The sequence below is a fragment of the Taudactylus pleione genome, unplaced genomic scaffold, assembly GCF_031769625.1.
Source record: "Taudactylus pleione unplaced genomic scaffold, aTauple2 ptg000676l, whole genome shotgun sequence".
Taxonomy (NCBI): domain Eukaryota; kingdom Metazoa; phylum Chordata; class Amphibia; order Anura; family Myobatrachidae; genus Taudactylus; species Taudactylus pleione.
The window spans coordinates 611,313-638,640 of record NW_028285078.1 but is presented as its reverse complement, the minus strand read 5'-3'; the positions used below and the strand labels follow the sequence as shown (position 1 = coordinate 638,640).

The window sequence follows — 27,328 nt, the reverse complement described above, 5'->3', positions numbered from 1 at the left end:
GGTGATGATAGCACTTTGTGCAGAGTTACTTCTAGACAAAAGCATAAATATAGTGATAACAGTCCATGTGACTACTGTGGGTCTCTGCAACATAGTGGAGGGCCTGACCCAGAAACATTTCTCCCTTAGGGCCCTATTTACTACAATCCACATTAAAATGCTGTTGAAGTGTGATATTTTCGCCTAAATTCGCATTGTGAATTTAGGAAATATCACAGGGATTTATCAAAAATCCGTTGCAGGGATAGAGCTATTAATAAAGCTCTGTCGCTGTGAATCCCCTCCGCATTTTCTCACTGTATTATTCGCAAAAAATACAGTGAGGTGTCCACACATGCGGCGCTGACTCACCAACCTCCCCCCCCCACCCGCTGACTTACACTTACCTCGGTGATCGGTACTCCGTTGATGTCCTCTGGGGCTCCGGACAACAGGTCGCCCAGCTCCTGCACTGTGACCCTGATCAGCAGCAGCTTGTTGGTCTATTTAGACCACAAAGCTGATCACAGGGGGCCGGCTCTGCTCTGCCTGTCAGAGCGGAGCAGGAGTCGGGGAACTGAATGAAACCCTGGATAACGCCCTCTCCAAATGCCATTATTATCACAGGGCTTTCCTCAGTATTTTTTAACTATATATTTTTAGTAAATCTCAGGCAGATCGCATTTCCCATTACAAGTTTGAGAAATGCGATCTGCATACTAAAAATATGCGAATTAAAGGGCATTGAGTAGTTTTTCATGAAAACTACACTAATTGTCCTGTAATAAATGTATGTGATACTGAAATAATTCTCAGTTTTTTTAGTAAAAATAATATTGATAAATAGAGCTTTTAAAGTGCACACTTAATGTTGCATTTTGTTCTAAATTTTTCCAGGCAGTTACATGATTTGAGAATAAAATGAATGTATATAGTGTGTAATTCACATGAATATGCTACATTGGTAACATCACAGTACTCTGCAGTACTTACTAGGCATGGAGCACACATTATGATAGTACATAGTGGCCTGGACCTCTACAGTTTCTAAATGTTGCCTTAATGCAGAGGTAGAAAACCTGTGACTTCCAGCTGCTGGGAAGTTTCAAGTTGCTGTGACCGACTGTCACTAGTTTCTGGGCATAGGCCCTGATTCAGACCCGCTCGCTGCCGCAGGCAGCTCGCAGGGTCTGTGGGCGTTTTTTTCTCCAGGCTGCTCGCAAAGCTGTGGGTGTCCACCCACAGCTTGTGCGAGCTAGCTGGAGACCATCACGATTATCGCGACCATCGGGCTTGCATCGAGACCCTAAGGTAGGGTCTCGGCTGCCGCAAGCCCGAGTGGACTCCCTGCTCTAATAGAGCAGGAAGTCCACTACTGACATCCCTAGTGATGTCAGTAGGTCCTCCCACAAACGCCAGGCGTTCCTAAGAGAACGCCTGCGTTTGTGCAGCCACCCCCCTTACCCGCCTACAAAACGGGGCGAGCTGTCACTCACCATCGACAGCCGCCCCATCTTGTAGCGAGCCCCGCAGCGACTGAAGCTCAGTCGCTCGTCGGGGCTCGCGCATGCGCACGCTGGATGCGGCGCATGCGCAGGGCTCAAACATCAAGCCGCTTGCAAGCGGCTCTGAATTAGGCCCATAGTCCCAACTTTTCTGGATTTGCCATTGGAGACTTTTTGATCATGGAAATGTTCTCTGTTTTTAATATTGACCAATGACAAATGTACAATTCCATGTATTGAGTATATTACATAGAAACAGAATTTGGCAGCAGATAAGAACCACTTGGCCCATATAGTCTGCCCCTTTTCATTATCCTTTTGGCAACTTCAACCCTCATTCATATTCATACTCACCTGCTCTCCCCAAATATCTGGGAGATAGGATTGCACTGCATGTGTCTAGTCCAGATGCAAATTCTCAGTAGCAAACTGACTCCTGGAAATAGTTTTAAACTGTTGCCAGCTATGATAAATCTCAGCATAATGTGCCAGCCTCTGGCTGGCATAACATGCTGGGACTTCTAGTACTACAGACAGCAGGTTCCCCGATCATGAAATACTGAGCCCCACGATCCTGCTCCTGTCATGATTACCCAGGGGGAGATGTATCAAAGCTTGGAGAGAGATAAAGTACCAACCAATCAGCAACAACAAAGACTGAGTAAACACTGAAGAGATGTCATTTCCGGCTGAATCAGAACGACATAGCCACATTGCTCAGTGTGTACAGCCAATATGCGCACTCCCGCAGACGCTTGCGACATCGTCCGGTTGGCCGCGCTGCACGTCAAACCGGACAATATTGCCAGTGCCCCTGTTGCAGGTAGTGAAGGACAGAACGGGCTATCGGTCCGTCGTACATTACCTCGTTCTGATGTGTACCCAGGATCCAGCTTTAGAAATTGGTGGCAGCCAGCAAAGATGAAAGTATTTACCTGATAATCACATGAAAAATGTCTGGGAACATAATATTTTAAGGTTATATGTATAAATATGTATCCAATATACCAACCCCAACCATATAACTGAGAGCAGCTGCAGAACTGACTGAAGGGTGATCAATGCCTCTCAGGATTTGAACCTTTGAACACACTGACATGCAAATGATTCTCGTTTGCATCCCAATATTAATAATAGTTTGCATATGCATGAAGGGAGGGGTTATGTAGGGTAACATTGCAAGGTATCAGGGAAAGAATGGGTTAATAAGATGGACGCCTTTTGTTTTGCCCAAAACTAATATGGCTGTTTCTGCACCCCTGCCCGTTAACGGTCACATGGTCTCGCCTGCTACCCCAAGCGCCTTTTCCCTGACCGCTCTTACCTATCAGCAAACGCGAGCTGCTATTCCACTCACGTCCGCTCCTCCCTCTCTGACTCACTGAATCCGTCCAACAACAAGCACACGGCCCCGCCTACAGATGACGTAACACAGCCAATCAGCACTCAAATTTAGCCGCTGTTCCTTGACTGGTTTCCTCCCTGACCTACTGTACTCGTAGCTCCTCCCCTATGTAGCAAAGACCGGTTTCCATGCACTGTGGATACGCCCACAACGTGATATGCACACAACAACTCCGCCCCTTGTCCCGGCTGTTCCGCTGACCCCCCGCTGCATCTCCCTGCGCTGTTCTGTCTTTTTGTCTGCGGTCCCGCCGCGCTGTTTCGCTTACCTGTCTGTACGCCAACCGCGCTCTTCTAAGCAACTGTACATCCACCCGCCGCGCTGTTCCCAGCTTCGCCGTACCTCCCCAGGTTTCAGCTTTCAAGATGGCCGCCGCATCAGCCCGGGGTGTCTCCGCGCTCCGCCGCTGCTGCCTCCTGGGACTCCCGGTAAGAGATCACCCTCATCCCCCTCTTTCTCCGCTTCTCTCCGACTACTGCTTCTCCCGGGGTTACGGTGGCTGTCTCTCTAACCGCCCGGCTCCACCCAGGGCCGCCTTCCGACCTCTTGCAAGGCCCTGGCCTGAGGCCTACGCCGCCTAAGCGAGCCGGGGACTTGCGTACGTTTTTTGGCCAGGGAGAGGCGCAGTGGGCCCGGCTGACGTAAGACATGAGACAAGAATGTCTGTATGGTTCCTCTGCAGTGTATATGTATGTGCAGTGGCCATTACATGGGTAGTGGGCCGCAGTGTGCCTTTCCCATGTACCCAGACTGGGCATGCTGCTTCTTACAGTGATGCTGAGTACTATATATTGTGTGTTATTGTGTCTGAGCATCTCCTAATTCCTCACACACGGTGTCTGTACACACAGCCCATTATACCCCACACAGCAGGTCTGAGTGTTTGTGTACAGCACAGGCAACATGTGACTCTACTGCAACTACAAGTCCCAGCAGGTCCTGACATAGTATGCTGAGACTTGTGGTTCGGCAATAGCTGTACGGTTGCAGAGTGCCCATGTCCGCATACACCGCGTTTGGTTACATGATACATATGAGTCTTATCCTACTGACTTCAACATGTTTATTTTGTGTGTCGCCGCTCATGTGCTGTCAGGTATTGTTTTGTAGTGTTGAATTTAATTAGTTATGTATTTTTGTAGCTTTGTGTTTACCAGAGCCAAAATGTTTTGCCCATTTTTAAAAATATATATATTTAATCTGACTGTGTGTGTGTGTGATGAAAGTGTGTGATTTCACTTTAAGTGATTGCAGGTTTTGGTGCTGTGATGCTGGTCAGTGTTGTTGTTATTGTGTGGTGATGTTTTATTTATATAGTGCCACAAGGTGTCTGGTGCACCTTACAGGTCACACATGCTTATGTTTGTGTATGTCGTAACAGGTGTCTCTGTTCTTCAATGCTGTATAAAGAAGCATTGGTTTCTGCTATAGGGTTTCATTGCACCATTTTGGAATTGGCTGTATCTATATTTTCACACATTTTAGCAATTTTCCAGAATTTTTAATTACGCATCCTTCATCATTTCGGTTTATTAGCAAAAGATTGTAAAATCATGGGTGCTTGAGATTATCACAGCTTGTCAGTGATCTTAAAATGTCTCTTTATGTTTGGTTACCCCGACTTACATACCATAAGTAGGATAGTTACAGCCAAAATTCGTATATCTTCCAAAGTAAGTATCCATTTTGGCTTGTTCATTGGCATGGTATAGTGAGTGGACTTTCACTTGAATACTAATATATGACATGGTAAAGGGGTTTTTGCAATGACTGTGTCTGATTCCATTGTGTTAGTAGATTAGGTAGTATTTTCCTTGGTATATTGACAGTCTTATTTATTGAGTAGATAAGAAGTTTGCTACTCTGTAGAGGTACTACTTATTAAAACTTGTAACATACTCTCCTTTTCTTTTCTCAGGTTTGAGACGATCAAACTTGTTGCATTGTCTAACACCTGGTATAACAGAAGTCTTCCAGGTTGTAGTCTGTCCTGTACTTCATCACAACATACCAAGACTCCTAGACTTTGGTACGGTTGGCGTGACAGAAGCTTGGTGTATGCTATGGTGAGCCAGCCTCCGGGCAGCGCTAGCCTCCTTTCCTCCCTCCAGGACCAAGGCTAAACCTCTATGGATATACAGTCATCATGGTGAAGCTGGCAAATCCTTTGTATACGCAATGGATCCTGGAGGCTATCAGGAAGGTGAAGAAACAGAAGCAGCGCCCATCAGAAGAGCGCGTCTGCAATGCTGTGTCCACTTCACACGGCCTTGATCGCCACACTGTCTTGGAGCAGCTGGAACTCAGTGTTAAGGATGGAACAGTGCTTAAGGTTACTAACAAAGGGCAAAATTCTTACAAGGACCCTGATAATCCAGGCCGTTTGTCACTACCTAAGACTGGTAGGAGCCCAGGGCGGCCAGAGGGTGTGGACTGGCACCGGCTCTTGAGAAGGGCATTAGAAGGGCTCTCTGAGCCAGGGGGTTCTTCTCTGAAGAGTATTGAACGCTTTCTTCGGAGTCAGCGGGATGTTGGGGCAGCCTTTGGTGCAGCTTCAGCTTTTCACCAACAGCTAAGGCTTGCAGTTAAGCGTGCACTTGGCCATGGGAGAATTGTAAAAGATGGGTCGCTGTACAAACTGAATTCCAAGATGACAGAGGGCAAGCAGGGATGGGAATCATTAGCCTCGCTGCCGCCAGTGTGTTTGCTGTCTCATGAAAAAGACAAGGTGAGTAAACGCCTGTTTGCCACTTTGGAGCTCCTGCCACGGAGTAGTTCCTCAGTTTATGAATGGCTGCCTCATTATCCTGAGTTCATCTTTATGCTGTGTATCATTACAGTGCCTGTGGACAGGTTACCTGTCACTGCATATTGGTCTTCTTAAGTTAATGTATAGTTTCTGGTTATTTGTTATGAGGAATAACATCAGTTGTGTCAGAAGTTAGCGGAGACCTGTGTTCATTATGGTCATCTAAAAATAACACACAGGGGGGAGAATTCAATTGATCGCGATGTTGAATAGACCCGGGAAGGAGGTCCTGGACTATTCAATTGACCTCGATGTTTAGCCGACTAAGGAGGGCTTCCACTCGCACCCTCCTGAGGCGAGAGTAGAAATCCGACGAAAGTGCCCTCCGTGATGCTGTTTTACAGCTTAGCACGGTGCTAACAGCATTCCGCCTGGCACATATGTCGGAAAATGCCGGTCGACTAAACACCCTGCTTTAGTCGCGCTAACCGGCATTCTCCAACTTAATTGCTTCTAGTTGGACTTAACACCGCGCTGTTAAGTACGAATAGAAGCACTTAAATTGGTGAATTGAATAGCTCGGGACCTCCTTCCTGGGGCTATTCAACATCGCAATCCATTGAATTGCCCTCAGGGAGACAAAGGGGATTATACAGAGGAGGATGCTATTGCAGCTTCATCTTTTTACGCAGAAAAACATGTCACAGCCGACAAACTTCCCACTAAGCTGCCCACAGCTACGCCGCTGATCTGCCTATGTGTGTATTAAAGCGCACCATTGGAGATTGCACTTGCCCTATGGCGGGTGCACGTTCTCCATTTAAACATGGCCACCTGAGTCAGTGTAACTGCATCTTTGGATGCAGTTGCTGACCACGACTCCTGTGTCTGGGTAGCTCATCCGCCTGTTACCTACTAGAATCGCCCACCGAATGGATGGCACGGATTCTGTTTCGGCCAGCATCTTTGTGCTGTAACCATTGGGACACATGCACAGACTGGGAACCTTGGCCGCCTGCAGGCGGCAGCAGCGACTCTACATGTACCCTCTGAATCAGGCCCATATTTGGGGTATTTGTACCGATAGCACTTGGGTTAAAATAGGTTATCATTAGAGAACATATTCTCTCCAGCTCATTAGATGTGGGATTTATTATCTACAATGCTCTGCATTTGGAGTTTTCAAGGTTTTTTAAATTTTTCCTTTAATGACTAAAATATACTGAATTACATTTAAAGTGGACTTGTTGCCCTACATACAGTGGAGCAGCCATCCCATGGGCTGAACTGATGAGAATGTGGCCCATGGATTTACTGGGGACCAGTTGTAGCTGGTAATATAATTACCCCCCCCTATTAATTGTGCAGTTCAGAAAGTTGATGCCTCCACTCAGTGTACACGACAGGTCCACATCAGAAATAAGCTGCCTGCACCATTACTCTAACTTATTCAGCAGTGAGGCATTCTGTAACCGTGTGTAGTATAGTATCGCCAAGTCTTCTGAAGTTCTTTTCCTCTACATCTCATCTATTCTAGGGGTGTAAATAATGTTTCGGACATCAAAGTGCTTGTTGCATTGGTTAATTAGAGAAATGTCTCTTCTACAGTATCCTCCTTTCACACCAGCATTTTAATGATTTGTCTTTATCACACACCGGTTACTTAATGCACATATGGAGTGAGCACTAATTATCCTCTAGGGGTCTATTCATGATGTTAATTATCGGGACCCCGATAATTAACATGCTAACTCGTCGCTGACAGCAACGCAATTCATCATTGCTTTTGCGCGGAGACAGCTGATCCAAAAATAGTCTGTCCCCGCGAGCAGTGACACTAGTGTGCATGCATGTACACTAGCCCCGACGTCCGGTCACGCATGTACAAGGAGCTCTGGTCCGGTCACGCATGCACACAAGAGCCCCGACTGCTGGCGGAAGAAGCCAGATAGGGGCGAATGGATCTGAAAGGATCCCTCCGAAGATGGTTAACGCTCCTGCAATGAAGCACCCGAATATATTGTATTTTCGGAGCTTGATGGATTCTCTCCCCATACTTGAGTATGGGGATAGCAGGCCATTCAGTGATAGGAAGGTAAGCAGGAGATATGTGATATCTCCTGCTTTACCTTCTTAATGAACGGCCCGATAACTTAATTTCTATAATTGCAGGTATTCAATTTGGAGCGAAGTGTCAGTTGGCGGACTTTTCGCCGTCATCGCTGATTTTGGGTGCGAAAATGGGACCCAGCGAAAGTGAAATCGGCGAAACGTTCTCAGTTTTGGGGAATCAGCCTGGTGAAGAATAGCATTTAGGAGGGGTTTTTTGATAAAATAAGTAGTCCCATCAAATTTGGGGTACATGAAAAGGTATGCAGTCGGGAAACCGGCTGCCTAAATACCGACAGTCGGCTTCCCGGCTGCTTTATCCCGGCGTGGGATAAATGACCAGCGTCTATATCTAGACACCTGTCATTTACCCAATCGAAGGGATGCTGGGCGCCGCAAGCGGGGGGGGCTTGAGGGTTATGTTTAGGGCACCCGGGGGGGACTGGGGGGGTTAGGCACCCCCCCCCCAGGAGGATTAGGGTTAGGCACTTGGGGGGGAGGTTAGGGTTAGACACCCCTAAGGATGGTTAGGGGGTTAGGTTAATTTATACTTGCCTTAGGGACGATCAGGATTTCCAGCGCTGTTGGGCTTCTGCTGCCGGGTTTTTTGGGGTATCCTAAGGTACTTTTTGATATAGATAGAGAGATATATATATATATATATATATATATATATATATAATTTCTACTTCAGGGTCCATAGGGGGTCCACAGGGTTGACCTTGGGGGGTTATAGCTGGAACAGGATCCATGGGCACCACACAGTTAAGCTTTTAGCTCCCAGGATGCACTTGGGTCCTCCTCTATACCCCGCCCCCGAGCCACAGGCACCTCAGTGTAAGCTGGTGCCCGGCCGGAGTCGGTCACCGCGCAGGGGGGCTGCAGGAGCAGCCCCCAGAAGCTTTTTATTTTAAGTTAGATTTTATTTATTTTAATTTCTTTTTACTACAGACGGCAGCGAAGGGCTGTCTGTACAGACGCCCATGCTGCCGCTCTGATCCCCGACTGGCGCCGCGACGCCAGTACTGATCTGGGGATCGCGGCGGGAGGGCAGAGTCCGTACTAGCCGGACTCTGTCTACCTCCCAGGACTGCTGCCGGAGTCGCCGGGGATTCAGGTAAGCCGCGCGTCGCTGGCTAGCGGCGGCGCGCGGAATGCCTTAAATGCAGTCCTTTAGCCTCCGGTCCTGGGGACAGACCGGAGGCTGCTGGCAGTGGCGGCGGGCCCCTCCCATAACCCGTGGGACCACTAGACCACCAGGGATAAAGGGGCAAGCGGGAAGCCAGCATCCCTGGGGTTATGGCCAGCCAGGGGAGGAAGCCTTCCCTGTCAGCGGCTCCTCCCCTCAGCTCAGCGCGCCTTTCAGCACGCAGTCTGGCGTCGCTGAGCTGCAGTTACACGGCCACTCCTCCTCTGAGGTCTCCAGCGGCCATTTTCCCAGTGGCAGCGCAGATCTCAGGGAGCACGCGGACCGGTCCCCCTGTGTACCTCTCCCCTGATTAAGGAGAGCGTACACAGCACTATAGCCCTCCCAGACACTGAATCTGGGCAGGTTGATTGTAGTGTAAAGGTGCAGTGAGTATATCTTCCTGCATGGTATGTGACTATTGCTAGTGCTGCCGTCTGTGCTTATTTTCTACTTACTGTCAGCTTATACCTATCCCTTTACTTCTCCTACAAGCCCTACAGGTGTGTGGGGGAGGGGCGTTTCTACTGACCTCACTTATATAGATCACGTATTTGTGAGGTCCGTCACATACAGTTGTGTGCTACTCAGTGCCATATTGTGGGCTGTTGTTCAGCACACCGGTGAGTGCGTTTTACTTCTACCCTGGTGCCAGATATATAATATATTCTGTCATGTCAGACGAGGAGGTTGAGCGCTCAGTGGCTCCGGTGTTGGCCTCCTGCGGACGCTGTTCTGCAGGAGTAGATAGGGAGGATTTGTCACAGGATGGCCTGTGTAGTCGATGCCAGGTGGCTCCTGGCCCATCCAGACCTTCTCTGGCGCAGGAACCACCGTGGGCGATGTTTTCTCAAGTGCTGGTGTCTATTGCGGACCGTCTGTCGGTCCCGACTGCTCTCCCTACTAGGGCGGTGCCCCAGCCGACCATCCCCCATTCCCCGGGTGTCCCGCAGTTATTGCGGAGTCCTCCTGGGTCTCAAACAGTAGGTCCCTATGCGGGGTTGCCTATGTATATACAGGCTTCCCCTGTGCCGCAGCAGCCTGTGGTACCTTTTCAGGCCCCTATGGCGACTCCTCCACCATGGGTGGATGTGCTCTCCAACTCCGTGCAAAATTTGGCGGCCGCTTCCTCGGCTTTTCAGTCAATGTTGCAGACTGACATGCCTTCTAGGATTTCAAAACGCCCACTCATGACACGGGCTGCTCAGGTATCGGACTCAGAGGGTTCCTCAGATGATGGGGAGGTCCCTGATGACACTGACTCGGAAGCCTCGGTCCAGGAAATGGATACCAAGTCGTCCATTAATGTGCGAGCACTAGTTAGGGCGGTGCAAGCTATTCTTCTTATAGAGGATGAGGCACCGGTTCCTAAGTCGAAGTTTCCTAGTTTCAAAAAAACTAAGGTGGCTTCTGCGGTGTTTCCCCTGTCGGATCAGTTGACGGATCATATGGCGGTAGCTTGGCAGGCGCCCAGTAAGAGATTCCTTCCTCAGAAGCGGTTGGCTTCTAATTACCCCTTCCCTGAGGCACATTGTAAAAAATGGGAAACTCCACCGGCGGTGGATTCCCATGTCACCCGTTTAACTTGGGGCGCCACCTTACCATTACCGTCGATATCCTCGCTGAAGGATCCCACGGACAGGAAAGTTGAGACTTGCTTAAAGTCTATTTACTCCCTCTCCGGGGCGGTGGCCCGACCGTCCATGGCCATCTCCTGGGTGGCCAAGGCCATTGAGGGGTGGGCCAATGCATTGGAAGATACCTTCCCAGACGACGCTCCGGATGTCCAGCGGGCGTTGTTGGGACAAATGAGGGACGCTGCTTCTTACATTGGTGAAGCTTCTTTAGATGCTAGTCTGCTGACCTCGCGGGTATCGGCTGCAGCGGTGTCTGGCCGCTGATCCTTGTGGTTGCGGTCCTGGAGAGCGGACTCTGATTCAAAGAAGGGTCTGGAGGCCTTACCTTTCAATGGGGAATTACTATTTGGTCCGGACTTGGACAAAATAGTGGACACCCTGGCTAAATCCAAGTCGGCCTTCCTCCCTTCAGCGGCACTGCCTGCTAAGGTTCGGAGTTCGGCTTTTCGTTCCTTTCGGGTTCAGGGTAAGGCGAAAGGTCAGTCCTTCCCGAGACAGTCTGCCTCTAAACCCAAGAAGCAAGCCTGGAGTGCTCGGCGCCCTTCTTCCAAGCAGGAAGATAAACCTGCGGCCTGATGGGACTGGCCTCCCTCTGGGGGACCTCAGAGTGGGAGGCCGACTTCTTCTATTTGCCCAGTGCCACAATACCACCACGGATACCTGGGTTCGAGAAGTGGTCTCCCAGGGGTACGCCCTGTCTTTTCGGCACAGACCACCCCACCAGTTTTTCTGCACAAGTCCTTCTCAGGACAAGACCAGGGCGTTACAGGTTCAGGAGGCTATAGAGTCCTTGCTGAAAGCAGGGGTCATTGTTCCCGTTCCTCTATCACAACGAGGGACGGGGTATTATTCGTCTCTGTTTCTGGTGCAGAAACCCAATGGTTCTCATCGCCCTATCCTCAACTTGAAGTCTCTGAACAAATTTCTCAGAGTTCCCAAGTTCAGGATGGAAACGTTACGTTCCATCATTCTGGCGATGGAACCGGGGGATTACATGGTGTCCCTGGACATCCAGGACACCTACCTCCATGTTCCGATAGCATTTTCACACCAGCGGTATCTGAGGTTCGCTATCCTTCAACACCACTATCAGTTCCGGGCGCTACCCTTTGGTCTCTCCACGGCACCGAGGGTGTTCACGAAGATTATGGCGGTCATGGCCGCACATCTTCGGAACCAGAATGTACGGCTGCTGCCGTATCTGGACGACCTCCTGTTGCTGGCGACCTCCCCGGAGGTACTGCTTCAACATCTCCACCTGACGATCGCTTGCCTGCAAGCACACGGGTGGTTGATAAATTGGAAAAAGTCCTCCCTGATTCCATCACAGCGGATGGTTCATTTGGGAGCCCTGCTGGATTCGCGTCAGCAAAGGATCTTCCTGACTCCGGAGAAGGTCGCCTCCCTACAGCTGCGGATACACAGTTGCCTGAGCCGTTGCCGTCTGTCGGTCCATTCGGCTATGAGAGTTCTGGGGTCCATGGTGTCGACATTCGACATGGTGGAATTTGCCCAGTTCCATTCCCGGCCCCTGCAGGGGCTGATTCTATCAGAATGGAACGGGTTACCTCACCGGATCCGCTCTCAGGTGCTGGTGTTGTCTCCGGACGTTCGGCAATCTTTGGCTTGGTGGCTTCAGACAGCTCATCTGGTCGAGGGGCGCCCATTTTGGATCCCGGACTGGGTCCTGCTCACGACGGATGCCAGTCTCCGGGGTTGGGGGGCAGTGACCGGCTCTTTGTCGCTTCAGGGTCGTTGGTCAGCGGAAGAAGCACTTCTCCCCATCAACATCCTGGAACTGCGGGCAGTATACAGGGCCCTGCAGTCGTCCGGCCCCGCTCTTCACGGAAGGGCGGTACAGGTGCAGTCCGACAACGCCACCACGGTGGCGTATATCAACCACCAAGGCGGAACTCGCAGTCAGGCAGCGATGTCGGAGGTGTCTCGTATCCTGACTTGGGCGGAGGGTCACATTCCGGCGATCTCGGCGGTCTTCATCCCCGGAGTCCTCAATTGGGAGGCGGACTTCCTCAGCCGTCACGACGTGCATCCCGGGGAATGGTCGCTTCACCCAGAGGTGTTTCAGCTACTCGTGGACAGGTGGGGACTGCCGGAGCTGGACTTGATGGCCTCCCGTCACAATCACAAGTTGCCCGTTTACGGGTCAAGGAAAAGAGACGCAGGCGCAAGTCTGGTGGACGCGCTGTCGGTGAAATGGACGTTTCACCTGGCGTATCTGTTTCCTCCGCTATCCCTGCTTCCTCGGGTTCTGCGGAATTCAAGCAGGACGGCGGCATGCTCGTGCTGGTAGCTCCGGCGTGGCCCAGACGTCCTTGGTACTCCGATCTCAGGAGCCTCTCCATCGACGCTCCGTACCTTCTTCCTCAGCGTCGGGACCTGTTGTCTCAGGGGCCCTGGCTTTACCCGGATCTGGGTCGGCTGTCTTTGACGGCGTGGCTCTTGAGACAGCCGTCTTGAGGTCTCGGGGCTTCTCCAGTTCGGTTATTGGTACCATGCTCAGGGCACGCAAGCCTGCTTCAGCACGGATTTATCACAGAGTGTGGCACACTTACTTTCAGTGGTGTGAGTCCAGACATTATGATCCTCAGGTGTTCAGAGTTTCCAGGATCTTGGAATTTCTTCAGTCAGGATTGGATCTCGGCTTACGCCTTGCATCTCTGAAGGTTCATGTGTCCGCCTTGTCCGTGTGGTTTCAACGGCGGATTGCAATACTACCAGACGTTCACACCTTTTTCCAGGGTGTTCTCAGGATCCAGCCTCCCTTTGTGCCTCCTGTGGCTCCTTGGGACTTGGCGGTGGTGCTACGGGTCCTGCAGGGTCCTCCGTTTGAGCCTCTTGAGGCGGTGGAGCTCAAGTGGCTGACATTTAAGACGGTTTTTCTCCTGGCAATTGCTTCGGCCAGGAGGGTGTCTGAATTGGGGGCGCTTTCCTGTCGCCCTCCTTTCCTGATTTTGCACCAGGACAGAGCGGTGCTCCGCACTCGTCCTGAGTTTTTGCCCAAAGTGGTCTCGAAGTTCCACATTAATCAGGAACTTGTTGTGCCAGCTTTTCAGTCCCCTGATCTTTCAGCTGGTGAGACTTCCTTAGATGTGGTCCGGGCGCTTAGAATTTATGTAGACCGGACGGCTTCGGTTAGGAAGTCTGATTCCTTGTTTATCCTCTTTGGTTTTCACAAGAGGGGTTGGCCTGCCAACAAACAAACGTTAGCCCATTGGCTTCGTTCCGTTATTTGTGAGGCTTATGCACAAGAGGGTTTACCTGTGCCAGCCTCTGTTAAGGCTCATTCCACTCGTTCTGTGGGTCCCTCTTGGGCTGCTAGACGTGGCGCTTCTGCTGTTCAGCTGTGTAAGGCGGCCACTTGGTCTTCTATTCAAACGTTTTTGAGGTTCTATGCGTTTGACACCTTCGCCTCTCAGGATGCTTCCTTTGGGCGCCGGGTGCTCCTTTCAGCACAGGAGCGTCCCCGCCCTTAGTTGAACTGCTTTGGGACATCCCCAAGGTCAACCCTGTGGACCCCCTATGGACCCTGAAGTAGAAAACAGGAGATATGGTAAGAACTTACCTTTGTTATCTCTGTTTCTACGAAGTCCATAGGGTCCACAGGGCGCCCGCCCTGACGCACCTGGCTTCAAATGGGCTGTGTGGCTGGTCACCGGTTTTCCGTCTCCTATTGCTGTGAGTATGGTTTCTTGTGTGTTCCAGTCTTCCTTCTCTCTGTTCCATATTCTCCTCCGGCCTAGGCTGCTTACCAACTGAGGTGCCTGTGGCTCGGGGTCGGGGTATAGAGGAGGACCCAAGTGCATCCTGGGAGCTAAAAGCTTAACTGTGTGGTGCCCATGGATCCTGTTCCAGCTATAACCCCCCAAGGTCAACCCTGTGGACCCTATGGACTTCGTAGAAACAGAGATAACAAAGGTAAGTTCTTACCATATCTCCTGTTTATATATATATATATATATATATATATATGTTTATATATATATATATATATATATATATATATATATTTAAATTTTTATTTTCTTTTTTTTTTATTTTTTTTGAGAGATTACTTTTAGGGGACTGTCCAAGGACTGCAGAGTCAGTTTTGGAAGTCTGTACCTCAAAACCCCAATTCTGCACTTTTTCTCGCCACCTATTCAATGGGAATACTTTTTCATCAGGTCTGTTGCATTGACTTTTCGCACCGGCGAAAAGTCGTCCAAATTGAACACTGGAATAAATGAAATTGGCGAAAATGTATCGCCGAAACGGACTTTTCGCTCCAAATTGAATAGGGCCCTTAATCTTCATTCATTAGGTTGCTTTTGTATAGTTGTAGTAGTGGTACTAATTTACTGATGTAAATTTTTGTCGCTTGTTGGACACCTCTGGTAAATTTTTACTAATGGTAGTGAGCTCAAATCCTTTCTGATGTATCTTTAGTGTTTGTTTTAAATTTTTGATATCTCACTGTGGCTGGGTGGGATTTGATAACTTTTACGCCATCCAACTTTTCCGCCATCACCTATGAATTTCCTCCTGCTATGCTATACTGCTATAAATGTTTTGCTGTGAATGTGGACCAACATACATTTATATGCCAAACATGAACAGATGGGTGCCTTGTTTCCAAACGTATGTTGAGCAACGCTGTCTGTATTTCCACGGCAACTACCTCCTTCCCTCTGTTGTTCCTAGTATTGACTAGTTTACATAACACGTTTTATACGTTTAAGGTACAAGAGAAACTTCTCCGCATTGTGTCCATTGTGTTAGAATAAAATTGTCACTCTGAGCTTCAGTAAAGATCCCGTACACACATGCAGGGTGTCCTTTTGATGTATATGGAATTGGTATATTTTCTATATATTCTTAGTACATTCTGGCATTGATCTCTATGGTGATTCTCCTCTTGCAGCCCTGGAGTACAGTATAAGGTGACTTGTAGCTCTCTATGGGGTCTGTTTACTAAGCTGTGATAGGAGACAGTGATAAGGTGCCAGCCAATCAGCTCCCAACTGTCATCTCACAGGCTGTGTTTGAAAAATGACAATTGGGAGCAGATTGGCTGGCACCTTATCACTTTCTTATCACTTTTCACTCTGTCTCCTATCACTGCTTAGTAAATAGACCCGTGTATACCAGTGTGATCTGTATGGCAGTAGCATTCATTCTAGCACCTTTCACAACCTGCTTCAGGTGTCGCTCTCTGCCTTGGTGTTTCTAGCACACTCAGCTGATGCAATAAAGTGCTGAGATACATACCAGAGTGTGCTAGAAGCACCAGAGCAGAGTGTGACACCCCAGGCAGGGGAGAGGAACTGCACGGGTTGTAACCGGTGCAGGGAGAGAGAATGAACACTATAGCTGGGAGCACATCAGCCAATGTGTAGCCAGTGCGATATCGCCGTCGACAGGACCTGGCATGCAGCACTTGCCAATGCTGGGCGATGTCGCTAACGACCCACTGCAGCGTGCATATCATGGGTACACATTAGACGATGTACCCGATAGGTCGTCTGATCCCATGGATCGGAGCAACATATGGTCTAGTGCAGTGATTTTCAACCTTCTTCAACTCGCGGCACACCAAACACTATTTTAAAATTGCCAAGGCACACCATCAGTCCCCTACAGACAAAAACACGCACATTGGTCCCCATAGGGGGACAGGACGGGACAACACATACATTGGCTGCCGCAGAAGAAAACCATCACATTGGCCCCCACAGAGATCAAAATAAAAACACATTGGCTTCCACAGAAAACAAAAATAAGACACATTGGCCCGCACTTGAAAAAAACCCCAAAAACAATCACACTGGCCCCCACAGAAAGCAACATTTGACACATTGACCCCTACAGAGGGCAAAGTATTATACATTGTCCCCACAGAAGGCAAAATAATAAGTTGTCCCCATATAAAAAAAACACAGCCACCCTGGCCTCCCTGAAAGATATCGGCCCATCCCTGTCCCTCAGCTGCACGCTGTCAAACTCACTGCTCAGCAGTGAGAACTGTGCGGGCGACGCGGCGTACATGACCTATGATGTCACGCCGCTGCGTTCCATTGGTCACAACTGGGCAGCGGCTGAGTCACCCAGAAGAGCTCAGCGCTGCCCTGACCCAGAGTTTAGGAGTTTCACGCCAGGCAAGGCATCTCTGGCACCGCTTCTTCGCGGCAATGCGGCACACTTGGGAATCCCTTTGCCGCGGCACAGCGGTTGAAACTGCTGGTCTAGTGTGTACCCACCGTGTGGATGTGTTCTCCTTCAACTTGTACTAAACGCCTTGCTCCTCCTTTTCTAGGTTGTACCTGTAGGTATGTGTATGAAGTAGTCTTGTTCATCCGTGTTGCCCTTGGATAGGGCACAGCTCAGTGTGGAATCCTGGAGCATCACAGTGCTGCCTGATTATACTACTGCAAGACTACATGGTACATAATTGGAGCTATAAAATAGTAAATAAAGCAAATACAATCTACATAATAAAATCTACAGCAGGGTACGTGTATGTATGACCTGACTAAGGGCCTAATCAGAGATGAACGCTAATTTTGTCGCAGTGCCTGTGCGAAATTATGCAAAAGCTTGATGTAGGCGTTTTGAGTAAAGAAACGCCCACTGTTTGCTTCTCTGATCCGATGTTGCATCCGAAGACGCAGCCTCGGATCAACTGCATGAACATCCAACATCTGACTAACCCGCAGGTTACTCAGGATGTCCGCCAAAATCACGCTGCCCGGGGACCAGTGAAGCTGCTTCCAAGGACGCAGCCACTGACTTCGCCACACTCAGAAAATGGGGCGAATGTCATCGTTTTCTGGAATGCATCTGTTGCCATTTCCAAAAGCCAGCAGCATGTCAATTAAGTGGCTTACAGGGCACTGCGACAGACATTGCAGAACCAGATCTGCACGTGCAGCTCCTGCGCATACACAGATCATTAAACATCAGGGATTTAGGTAAATCTCTGAATCTGGCCTCAAGTGTTATAAAATAACAATCGGAGCTTGCCAGAAAATGATCCTGCCTTCAAATTGCAACGGTTACCGTCAGAAGGCACAGCAATTATTAGAAGGACCCTTTATTTTATTTTGTCCTTTGTGCCATAACCGCCGCCATTTTCATAAAATGTAACTTTTCGGTGGACAGTCTGAGAAAAACTACAGTAGTTGTTGTTGTCTAATTCCTCCTCCTTTCTTTGCATGTATCCTCATTCATGATCCGCTCTGGGTTATGAGGGTCTAACCATGCTCTGGTCATGTAGTTGTACCTGACAGCCAATGGAAGGTGGTGACCTAGAAGCCCCTCTGAGCAGTCTAGGGCTGTATTTGAATATATTTGGGAAAATGAAGGTCTATAGAGCACCTATTCATTTTTATTTATTTTTATGTTGGTGGCAGTTACTATGCAGATTTATACTTTGAAACTACTTTAGCTCCTATAGCATGAAAATCACAGTCTGGTACCAGGTTGTAGGGTTCTTGCATTCATGGGTACTATCTTTTGTAAATTTGTAAAATATATATATTTTTTTTTTCTCTTTTATTCTTAGAGCAGTATTCAATTGTTTCGCCCCTTCTACGCGCCCGACAAGAGCTATTCAATTGTTGCTCCAGTTGGGCGCAATCAGCTGCCAGCGCACTATTTCAGCTCGCAGCCCCACGGGGGTGCGAGCTGAAATGGGTGAAAAGTGACCTGTTTGGGCGTCCAAACAGCACTTTTCGTGATCATACCCAGCACTTTGGTCGGGGGTAGCCATTTTACGCAGCTAAACCCGACCACTTTGGGCGCGATCAGCGCGGAAAACGGCAACAATTGAATAGCACCCCGATATCCCCCTTCACTTTAGACGACAGAGATCGGGCACGCTATAACATTTGAATACCGCCCTTAAAGTGCTAATGTCATAGGTTGCACGGTGAGGCCAGAAAGTAGTCCGCATCGAAGGGGGGGGTCCAACCATAAAGATCTATATTTCTGGCAGTCTCTCAAAGCATGATGGGATGTTATAAAGACATCTGTTGGGTAACCAATGTCCCAAAGAGCTTTGCTATAACTTATTGCAGCTAATCAGATATTTGCTTTCACTTTCTAAATGGCGCTATGCAATTGCAGTTAGACAGTTAGAATGTGGTTGCTATGTACAGCAGGACTCCATAGCACTTGTTGTTCTGATTGCTAGTAATGAGGAGAGATGGGCACACCCCTCATAGGCCCAAATGTAATAACCACTTGATGCGGGCACTAGCGATATTTTGTCTTCCTGATATGTGTTCCTTGCACATAGTGTGAGCAGTTCCTGTGATGGGACTAGGTGGGCTGTATCTGTATTGTATTTGAATGGAGACTCTGCCATTTACAATGAGTTGAGAATTGGATGTCATTGTATTTGCTAACTTGTGATTTGTATATCTGCATTACTAAAATAGGCACACACAAACCAATTTAATTGTAGACCTGAATCTATTTTCTGAAATGATAGGAGCAGCAAATTTTAAAATAAGTTCTGAGTTCTATTTAGGGATGGGGCTACACACATTAGTGTTTTATACTGATTTAAATTTAAGTCAGTTTTTGCATCAGCATGATACCAGCCAGGTACACCCAACCCAGTTATAAAGAAAGCGAATATACAAGGGTGGTCCATTAAATAACATAACAGGACCTCTCATTGCCTAAATGTACTCATACACATACGTATAATCAATAGTATGGACAGATTATTTTTCCACATAGTCCCCATACTTGTCTACGCACTTGTTCCAACTGTACACCAAGGCGTCTATCCCAGGATAGAAAAAATCAGTGTCAAGCGACTGAAGCCAGGACATGATGGCTTGCTGAACTTCATCGTTGGTTGCGAATCGCCTTCCACCCAGGTGCTTCTTCAATGGTCCAAAGAGATGGAAATCACTCTGTGCCGGGTTAGGACTGTAGGGAGGATGGTCCAGTACTTCCCAATAGTAGTGACTTAACAACTCAAATGTGTGATTGCCTGAGTGTTTTGTTAACTTCTGTGAGTTGCTTGAGTACCCAGTGTGAACACTTTTTCATGTACCCCAGTTGCTCATGAACAGTGTTGTGCGCAGTACCCACTGAAATGTTCAGTTCGTCTTCAATATCACTAACTCAAATGCGTGTCCTCCTGAATCAGACCTTCAATGCGGTACAAATTGTCATCTGTGGTGGATATGCTTGGCCGGCCGGTTCGCTGCTCATCTTGAACGTCTATCCTGCCATTATCAAAGGCAGTGCACTAACACAAACCTGTTCTTTTGACCTGTCACCATACACCTCAACAAGTTGACAATGGATTTCAGCTGCCAATGTACCCTTTAGACACAGAAATCTGATCACACTACACACTTCAATGTTTGACCATGTTTGTTCCAGCCCCGCCATCTTACAACATAGGTTGGGGGCAATATGACTGATATGAGGCGCAGTCTAATGGCTGTGAGGGTAAGCAGTGGACTACTTGCTCTGGCCTCGTGGGAAATTAGAATGAAATGGAGAACATTACATACGTGAGAGGTTTTGTTATCTTACTTATTGAACCATCCAGTTGAAAGCTCTTTGTTGAGTTTTGGAGTTATAAAGAGGGCCTGGTGGTCCCATTGAAGGTGTGTGGTTACTTATCAGCCTTTTGGCTAATATCAAGTGTAGTATGTGTTCTAGGAAGGACTGGAGGCCATTCCATAGCAGAGTACCTCTGGATAAGATGTTGCCTCAGGGTGGTGATCCAAAGTTCTAGAACAGTGTTTCCAAAACTCAAGGCCCCCATACATCAGCAATCTGAAAACCACAATTGAACAATTTGAAGATTTATTGCCCGATCTAAGGATTTCCCAATCGAGCAATCTGCGCCCATACACTACAGATCTTTTTCAGTAATTTGCAGATCGATTGCAGCAAACACAGATCTGGCAATCTTGAAAGGCCCATCATTTTGCTAGAAACGGTCTGCAAATCTGCTGATCATGTCCATACACTAGCAATCTACAGCCCCAATCGATCTGTGAAATCCAACATGTTGGACAATCTGATTAAACAATTCCAATCACTTTTTGGTTGCAATCTGCGATCTGTGAAGCCCATACATTGCAGATTTTTCTACACAATCAATTGCAAATTGCACAATTGCTGCAATCCATCTCTGATGTATGGCGGCCTTCATTCCTCAGAGAACACGAACTGCATGGTTTTCATTCTCAATTGGTGCACAGGAGTTTTATTACTCACTGACCTCTTTTAAAAGATCCACAGGTGGAGCTAATTATTTCACTTGTGATTCTTTAGGGGGATTGCATGATCCTGCGACTGGATCGGAAACGCAGAACAGCGGCTCTCGATGTTCCGCGATCCGTTGCAGGATCGGTGAAATTCTACATGTTAAATTTCACTAATCTGCCAATCGCGATCATTTTTTGATCGTGATCGGCAAATCTGTGAAATCCAACATGTTCGATTTCACCGATGTGGCGATCAGTCTCTGGTGTATGGGGGCCTTTTGAGGAGCCCTGGAAAACATGCACTGTTAGTGCTTCCTGAGGAATGAGTTTGGGAAACACTGTTCTAGATAATATCTGGGGAAGGGACATCCTCTGGTAAAGTATGGGGTAGTGGTTTTTCATCCATTCATTTACCTGCACCGTGCTCTCCTCCCAGACCACCTGGCTAGACCAGATAAAGCCTATCCTTTTTATATGCTCTGTATCACCCAGTTTTGGGTGCGATATGGTATGGTCCTGAGCAAAGTATCTCCATTTTGTGGGTGAGGACCAATAGCCTCTTGTCCCTACACAAATCTTTGGTGGATCTCAAGGTAGACACTTGTCTCATAAGCAGTGCCTTATGGCTCCATGGTTGGAAATAAACAGATCATTCCTTTATTTGAAAATGGCCTGAATAGACTGCCCTGTGCAATTTTTAGGCATATAGAGCATACAAAAACAAATCCCCAGGTTTAAAGTAGGGGTGTGCATCGGCCACTTTTCGTGTTTTGTGTTTTGGTTTTGGATCTGGATCTTTCTTCGTGTTTTGGATCTGGATTGGTTTTGCCAAAACCACCCTTCCGTGTTTTGGGTTCTGGGTTTTGTGTTTTGGATCTGTATTTTTTTTTAAAAAAGCATAAAAACAGCTAAAATCACAGAATTTGTTGGTTTCTCTGCTCCTATGCTATTATTAACCTCAATAACCTTAATTTCCACTCATTTCCAGTCTATTCTGAACACCTCACACCTCACAATAGTGTTTTCATGTCCAAAAGGTTGCACCGAGGTAGCTGGATGACTATGCTAAGCGACACGAGTGGGCGGCACAAACACGTGACCCATCTAGGAGTGACACTGCAGTGGCAGACAGGATGGCAGTTAGAAAAACTAGGCCCCAAACTGTACATAATGCAAAGAAAAAAAAGAAGTGCAAGATGGAATTGTCCTTGGGCCCTCCCACCCACCCTTATGTTGTATAAACAGGACATGCACACTTTAACAAATCAATCATTTCAGCGCCAGGGTCTGCCACACAACTGTGGCTGAAATGATTGGTTCGTTTGGGCCCCCACAAAACAAGCTGGCAATTAATGTGTCCCTGCACAAACTGGCTCTACGGAGGCAAGATGTCATCCTCATCCACCGATTCCTCACCCTCTTCAGTGTGTACATCCTCATCCTCACAGAGTATTAATTCGTCCCTGCTGGAACCACAGGTCCCTCTGTACGTTCTGGAGGCTGGTCTCCCTGGAAGAGTTGATAATTCATTTTATGAACATCATCTTCTCCACATTTTGTGGAAGCAACCTCCTACGCCTTTCGCTGACAAGGTTCCTGGCTGCACTAAACACTCTTTCGGAGTACACACTGGAGGGGGGGCAACTCAGGTAAAATAGAGCCAGTTTGTACAGGGACCTCCAAATTGCTTCTTTTTCCTGCCAGTACAGGTACGGACTGTCTGACATGCCTACTTGGATGCTGTCACCGATGTAATCCTTTAACAGACAGACGCACGCTTGTCGCTGCTGCTTTGAGGATTCAAGTGCGGCTACAGCCCACACAATTCACAAAGACAGAAAAAAAAAGAACAATATTTTAATTGTTTGTGTAGCACACTTTGAGGGTGTCACCACCCTTTAACAGACAGACGCACGCTTGTCGCTGCTGCTTTAAGGATGCAGGTGCGGCTACAGCCCACACAATTCACAAAGACAGAAAAAAGAACAATATTTTAATTGTTTGTGTAGCACACTTTGAGGGTGTCACCACCCTTTAACAGACAGACGCACGCTTGTCGCTGCTGCTTTAAGGATGCAGGTGCGGCTACAGCCCACACAATTCACAAAGACAGAAAAAAGAACAATATTTTAATTGTTTGTGTAGCACACTTTGAGGGTGTCACCACCCTTTAACAGACAGACGCACGCTTGTCGCTGCTGCTTTAAGGATGCAGGTGTGGCTACAGCCCACACATTTCACAAAGACCAAAAAAAAAAGAACAATATTTTAATTGTTTGTGTAGCACACTTTGAGGGTTTCACCACCCTTTAACAGACAGACGCACGCTTGTCGCTGCTGCTTTGAGGATGCAGGTGGAATCTAGACGGGATTTGGAACCGAGGACACACTACCTCCATCAATTGTCTAAATCCCACTGCACTAATGTCGGATACCGGACGCACGTCTAACACCAACATAGCAGTCAAGGCCTCAGTTATACGTTTTGCTTCAGGATGACTGCTGTCGTACTTCATCCTCATCGCTAGGGACTGTTGGAGGGTCAATTGTTTAGTAAAAGTAGTGATGTTCCTACTTCCTCTCTGGGATGATGAACAACTACCAGCAGCAGCAACAGCACTAGGAGGAAGAGGTTCTTGATCTTTCCCTATTTTATTTTTATCGGAGAAAGTTTGGTCCTCCATTTATGTTATATTGATATATATACGTGCGGCTAAAGCGCACACAAACACAGAAAATATTATTTTATTTTTGCTGGAGAGTAGTGCACTTTGTGGGTTACACCACCCTTTAAGAAATGAGCCAGCCGGCTCTTTACTTATGGGACACAGGCGCACGCTTGGCGCTGCTCCTTTGTTGATGCACGTGCAGCCACAGTGCACACAATTCACAAACACAGAAAATAATTTTTTTTTTGGTTTGGACTGGAGTGTACTTTCGGGGGTTACAGCACCCTTTAACGGTCAAGCCAGCCGGCCCTTTACTTATGACACAGGCGCACGCTTGGCACTACTTTGTTGATGCACGTGCGGCTACTGCGCACACAATTCACAAACACAGAAAATAATTTTTTTTTGGTTTGGACTGGAGTGTACTTTCGGGGGTTACAGCACCCTTTAACGGTCAAGCCAGCCGGCCCTTTACTTATGACACAGGCGCACGCTTGGCACTACTTTGTTGATGCACGTGCGGCTACTGCGCACACAATTCACAAACACAGAAAATAATTTTTTTTTTGGTTTGGACTGGAGTGTACTTTCGGGGGTTACAGCACCCTTAACGGTCAAGCCAGCCGGCCCTTTACTTATGACACAGGCGCACGCTTGGCACTACTTTGTTGATGCACGTGCGGCTACTGCGCACACAATTCACAAACACAGAAAATAATTTTTTTTTTGGTTTGGACTGGAGTGTACTTTCGGGGGTTACAGCACCCTTAACGGTCAAGCCAGCCGGCCCTTTACTTATGACACAGGCGCACGCTTGGCACTACTTTGTTGATGCACGTGCGGCTACTGCGCACACAATTCACAAACACAGAAAATAATTTTTTTTTTGGTTTGGACTGGAGTGTACTTTCGGGGGTTACAGCACCCTTAACGGTCAAGCCAGCCGGCCCTTTACTTATGACACAGGCGCACGCTTGGCACTACTTTGTTGATGCACGTGCGGCTACTGCGCACACAATTCACAAACACAGAAAATATATAATTTTTTTAGCACTTGGGGGGAGCACCCCTGATGGACAGAGCACCCCCTGGACAACACTACAGCACTCCTTTAGGACTGGGACACTGCACAGGACTTTGGAGTGGACACAGCCCCTATGGAGAACTGACTGCACAACACAGTCCAGCCAGCCCCTATGGACTTTGAAGTAGTGGACACAGCCCCTATTAACAACAGCAGCACAGCACAACACAGCCAGCCCCTATGGACTTTGAAGTAGTGGACAACAGCAGCACTACACTACACTACACTACACAGCCCTAACTCCCACCCTCCCTCTTCACTGTCCACAGCCGAGTGAGAAAATGGCGCCGACGTGGGTACCTTATATAGGATCCAAAACCCGCGAGACTCGGAAGGCGGGAAGATGACGTTTTGCCTCGATTTCAGAATCCGAGTCAGGCGGGAAAAGTCGAGCCTGACTCGGATCGGACTCGGATCGGGGGGGCTCGGGGGGGTTCGGATTTCAGAAATCCGAACCCGCTCACCCCTAGTTTAAAGGAGGAAAGTTTTCAGAATCCTAAACATTTAGGGCCACAATCTAATATTTTAGAGGCATGCATTGTTTTTTTTGCTTCTGTCTTCCAGAACTGTGATTAATGAGAGGCATATGGTGATTTGGGTGGGGACTTGAATCTCATTCAAATTGTTTTCCTTTTTCGTTGTTGGCAGGTATTTCCATATGCAGTTTCCCGCCAATAGTGCAAGAGACTGAGCCTGCAGCAGAAACGTTCTTGTATAACAGGGCTTGACGTGTTCTAGGGTTGTCCTGGATAGCCCATGAGACTAAAGCATTTACTGCTGGCACCTAACATTAGAGTGTCATTTCCATCAATGACAATGGATCTATATGTTTGGTTCCTGACTATCTACATTATTTGATGTAACTTGTGCTTCCTAATCCAGAATTATGTTTGTAATAAATGTAGCTCAATCTTCTAGAGAATTAGTGTTAGATTGTACTGATGCCTCCTGGTGATAAGTACAGAGCTACCCATTACTTTCCTCACATCCTGCCCCTGACTGTCCTCCTCCGTGGCACTCTCGCCCAGTGGCACAAATAAATAGCTCCCGTCACTTTAGACAATAGCTGCAGCCACAAGAATCCTGCATGATCCGAGCTGGTGGCCACCTCTCTCCGGTTCTATAAATGGATGATATTCTACGTATGACACCAGTCCTTAGTGGAGATTATATCTATTGGTACTACAATAAGTTTGTCATGGCTGCAACTAACACTACAGAGGAGAATCGGAATGCAGCAAAGTACAAAATGTACCAGCACTCATGACATATAAAAGTCCTCTCTAATAGAACATATATACCATATCCATCTTCAATATTAGTCTCACTGCACACATCCATTAGATATTTAGGTTTAAATACAAAGCATTCTGAAACATGACGTGGTAGGTTTTGTTGGGGAACATGAAGGCACTTGCTATAGTATCAGAAGCAATGTACCAATGATCTGTTTTCTTAAAAATGTATTTTAAGTGCATATGAAAATAAATTTTTAACACTAGGTAAGCGAGTGACATGGTGACCACAAATTGACCGAAGAATCTGCACCAGCAGCGCATATACTAGCAGTGATACTTACCATAGCGCAACTTGTTCCTTTCCTGTGTTTACGGCTTGTCCGCACATTTGAAACTATATAGTGGTCTCACAACCTTAAGCTGCATACACATGGTACGATATGTACCACCAACAACTTGAAGGATATCTTGCAAATGGTGTGTACACACGTAGCGATTTGTGATAACAATAGTTATCGTTCAAATCGGTCATTTCAATGGTCCCTACCAACTTGCCATCGACCAGCGATGCGCGGGCATTTAGCAATATCGTCTGTGCATGCCGGTCAACTTGCTCAATATCGAGCAGGTTACTATAGGGGCCTGCGATTGATTGCGTTGATCGCGGGTTGCTATAGTCGGTGAGTTGGTGGTGTGCTGGAGGTTCGATATCGAACATCCAGCACACCAAGGAGGGTGCAGGACTATCAGCCAACGATATCGTGTGTACGCACCATAAGTTATCTTTGAACAATATCTTTCAGTGAAGTCATCCTGCCACATCTCTGAACAGGCAAAGTTGACAATATTGTGCAAGTTGGCCTGCATGTACGGATTATCATAGATATCGTTCATGTGGGAACGCTCATCGTTGTTCACTGCATGAAAATGAACGATATATCGTTGAGCGATATAGTTATCGTTCAAAGATGTCGTACCGTGTGTACGCACCTTTAGTGTAATGTGTTGTGAATGTGTATGCATTTTATTGTTGTGTTTTGCTACAGTTTAAAAAAAAAAAAAAAAAATATTTCATGCACCAGCAGATATGTCCTAATCCTGGCCCCATACCGGGCAAGTGTGTGGTTGCTGATTCGGCCATGCTGTGCCCCCTAGTGTCTGTTATAACTTGTGCAGGCATCATTGTGAGATAAAATATCCATCTATGGACAGCTAATAGATGGTGGATATTCCACAGGGACCACCGCATTGAGGTTCTCCAGGTGCCTTATGAAAAAGGGCTGGGACAACAGCCGCCTATTAAACGCCTCTAGGTGCTGAGGCAAAATGAGGGTAATTCAGCAGCTATGCAAAGTCTCGCCCATCTAAACGTGTGTTGATCTCTGTATCTACCGCAAGTACGCCTGGCTTACGACAAGCCTTCATCATCCATGTGTACTTGCACCTGCCCTGTGGCATTAGTTGTAGGATGGGCGACTTCTTGAAAGTAAACGAGGATGGTCATAGAATTCCCCCTAATGACGGTT

At 47.7% G+C, this 27,328-nt stretch overlaps 1 protein-coding gene across 2 annotated transcripts in view; it reads left to right on the top strand.

Moving 5' to 3' along the window:
- Window positions 1-3,183: 3,183 nt before the first annotated feature.
- Window positions 3,184-27,328, top strand: part of KAT6A (lysine acetyltransferase 6A) — a 68,185-nt gene continuing 44,040 nt past the window's right edge. For both annotated transcript variants that reach the window (XM_088455869.1, XM_088455868.1), the window contains exons 1-2: window positions 3,184-3,317; window positions 4,808-5,617. In XM_088455869.1, the coding sequence (XP_088311995.1) occupies window positions 5,036-5,617 (582 nt within the window). In that variant the 5' untranslated portion in view covers window positions 3,184-3,317; window positions 4,808-5,035. The remainder of the gene's footprint in view (window positions 3,318-4,807; window positions 5,618-27,328) is intronic.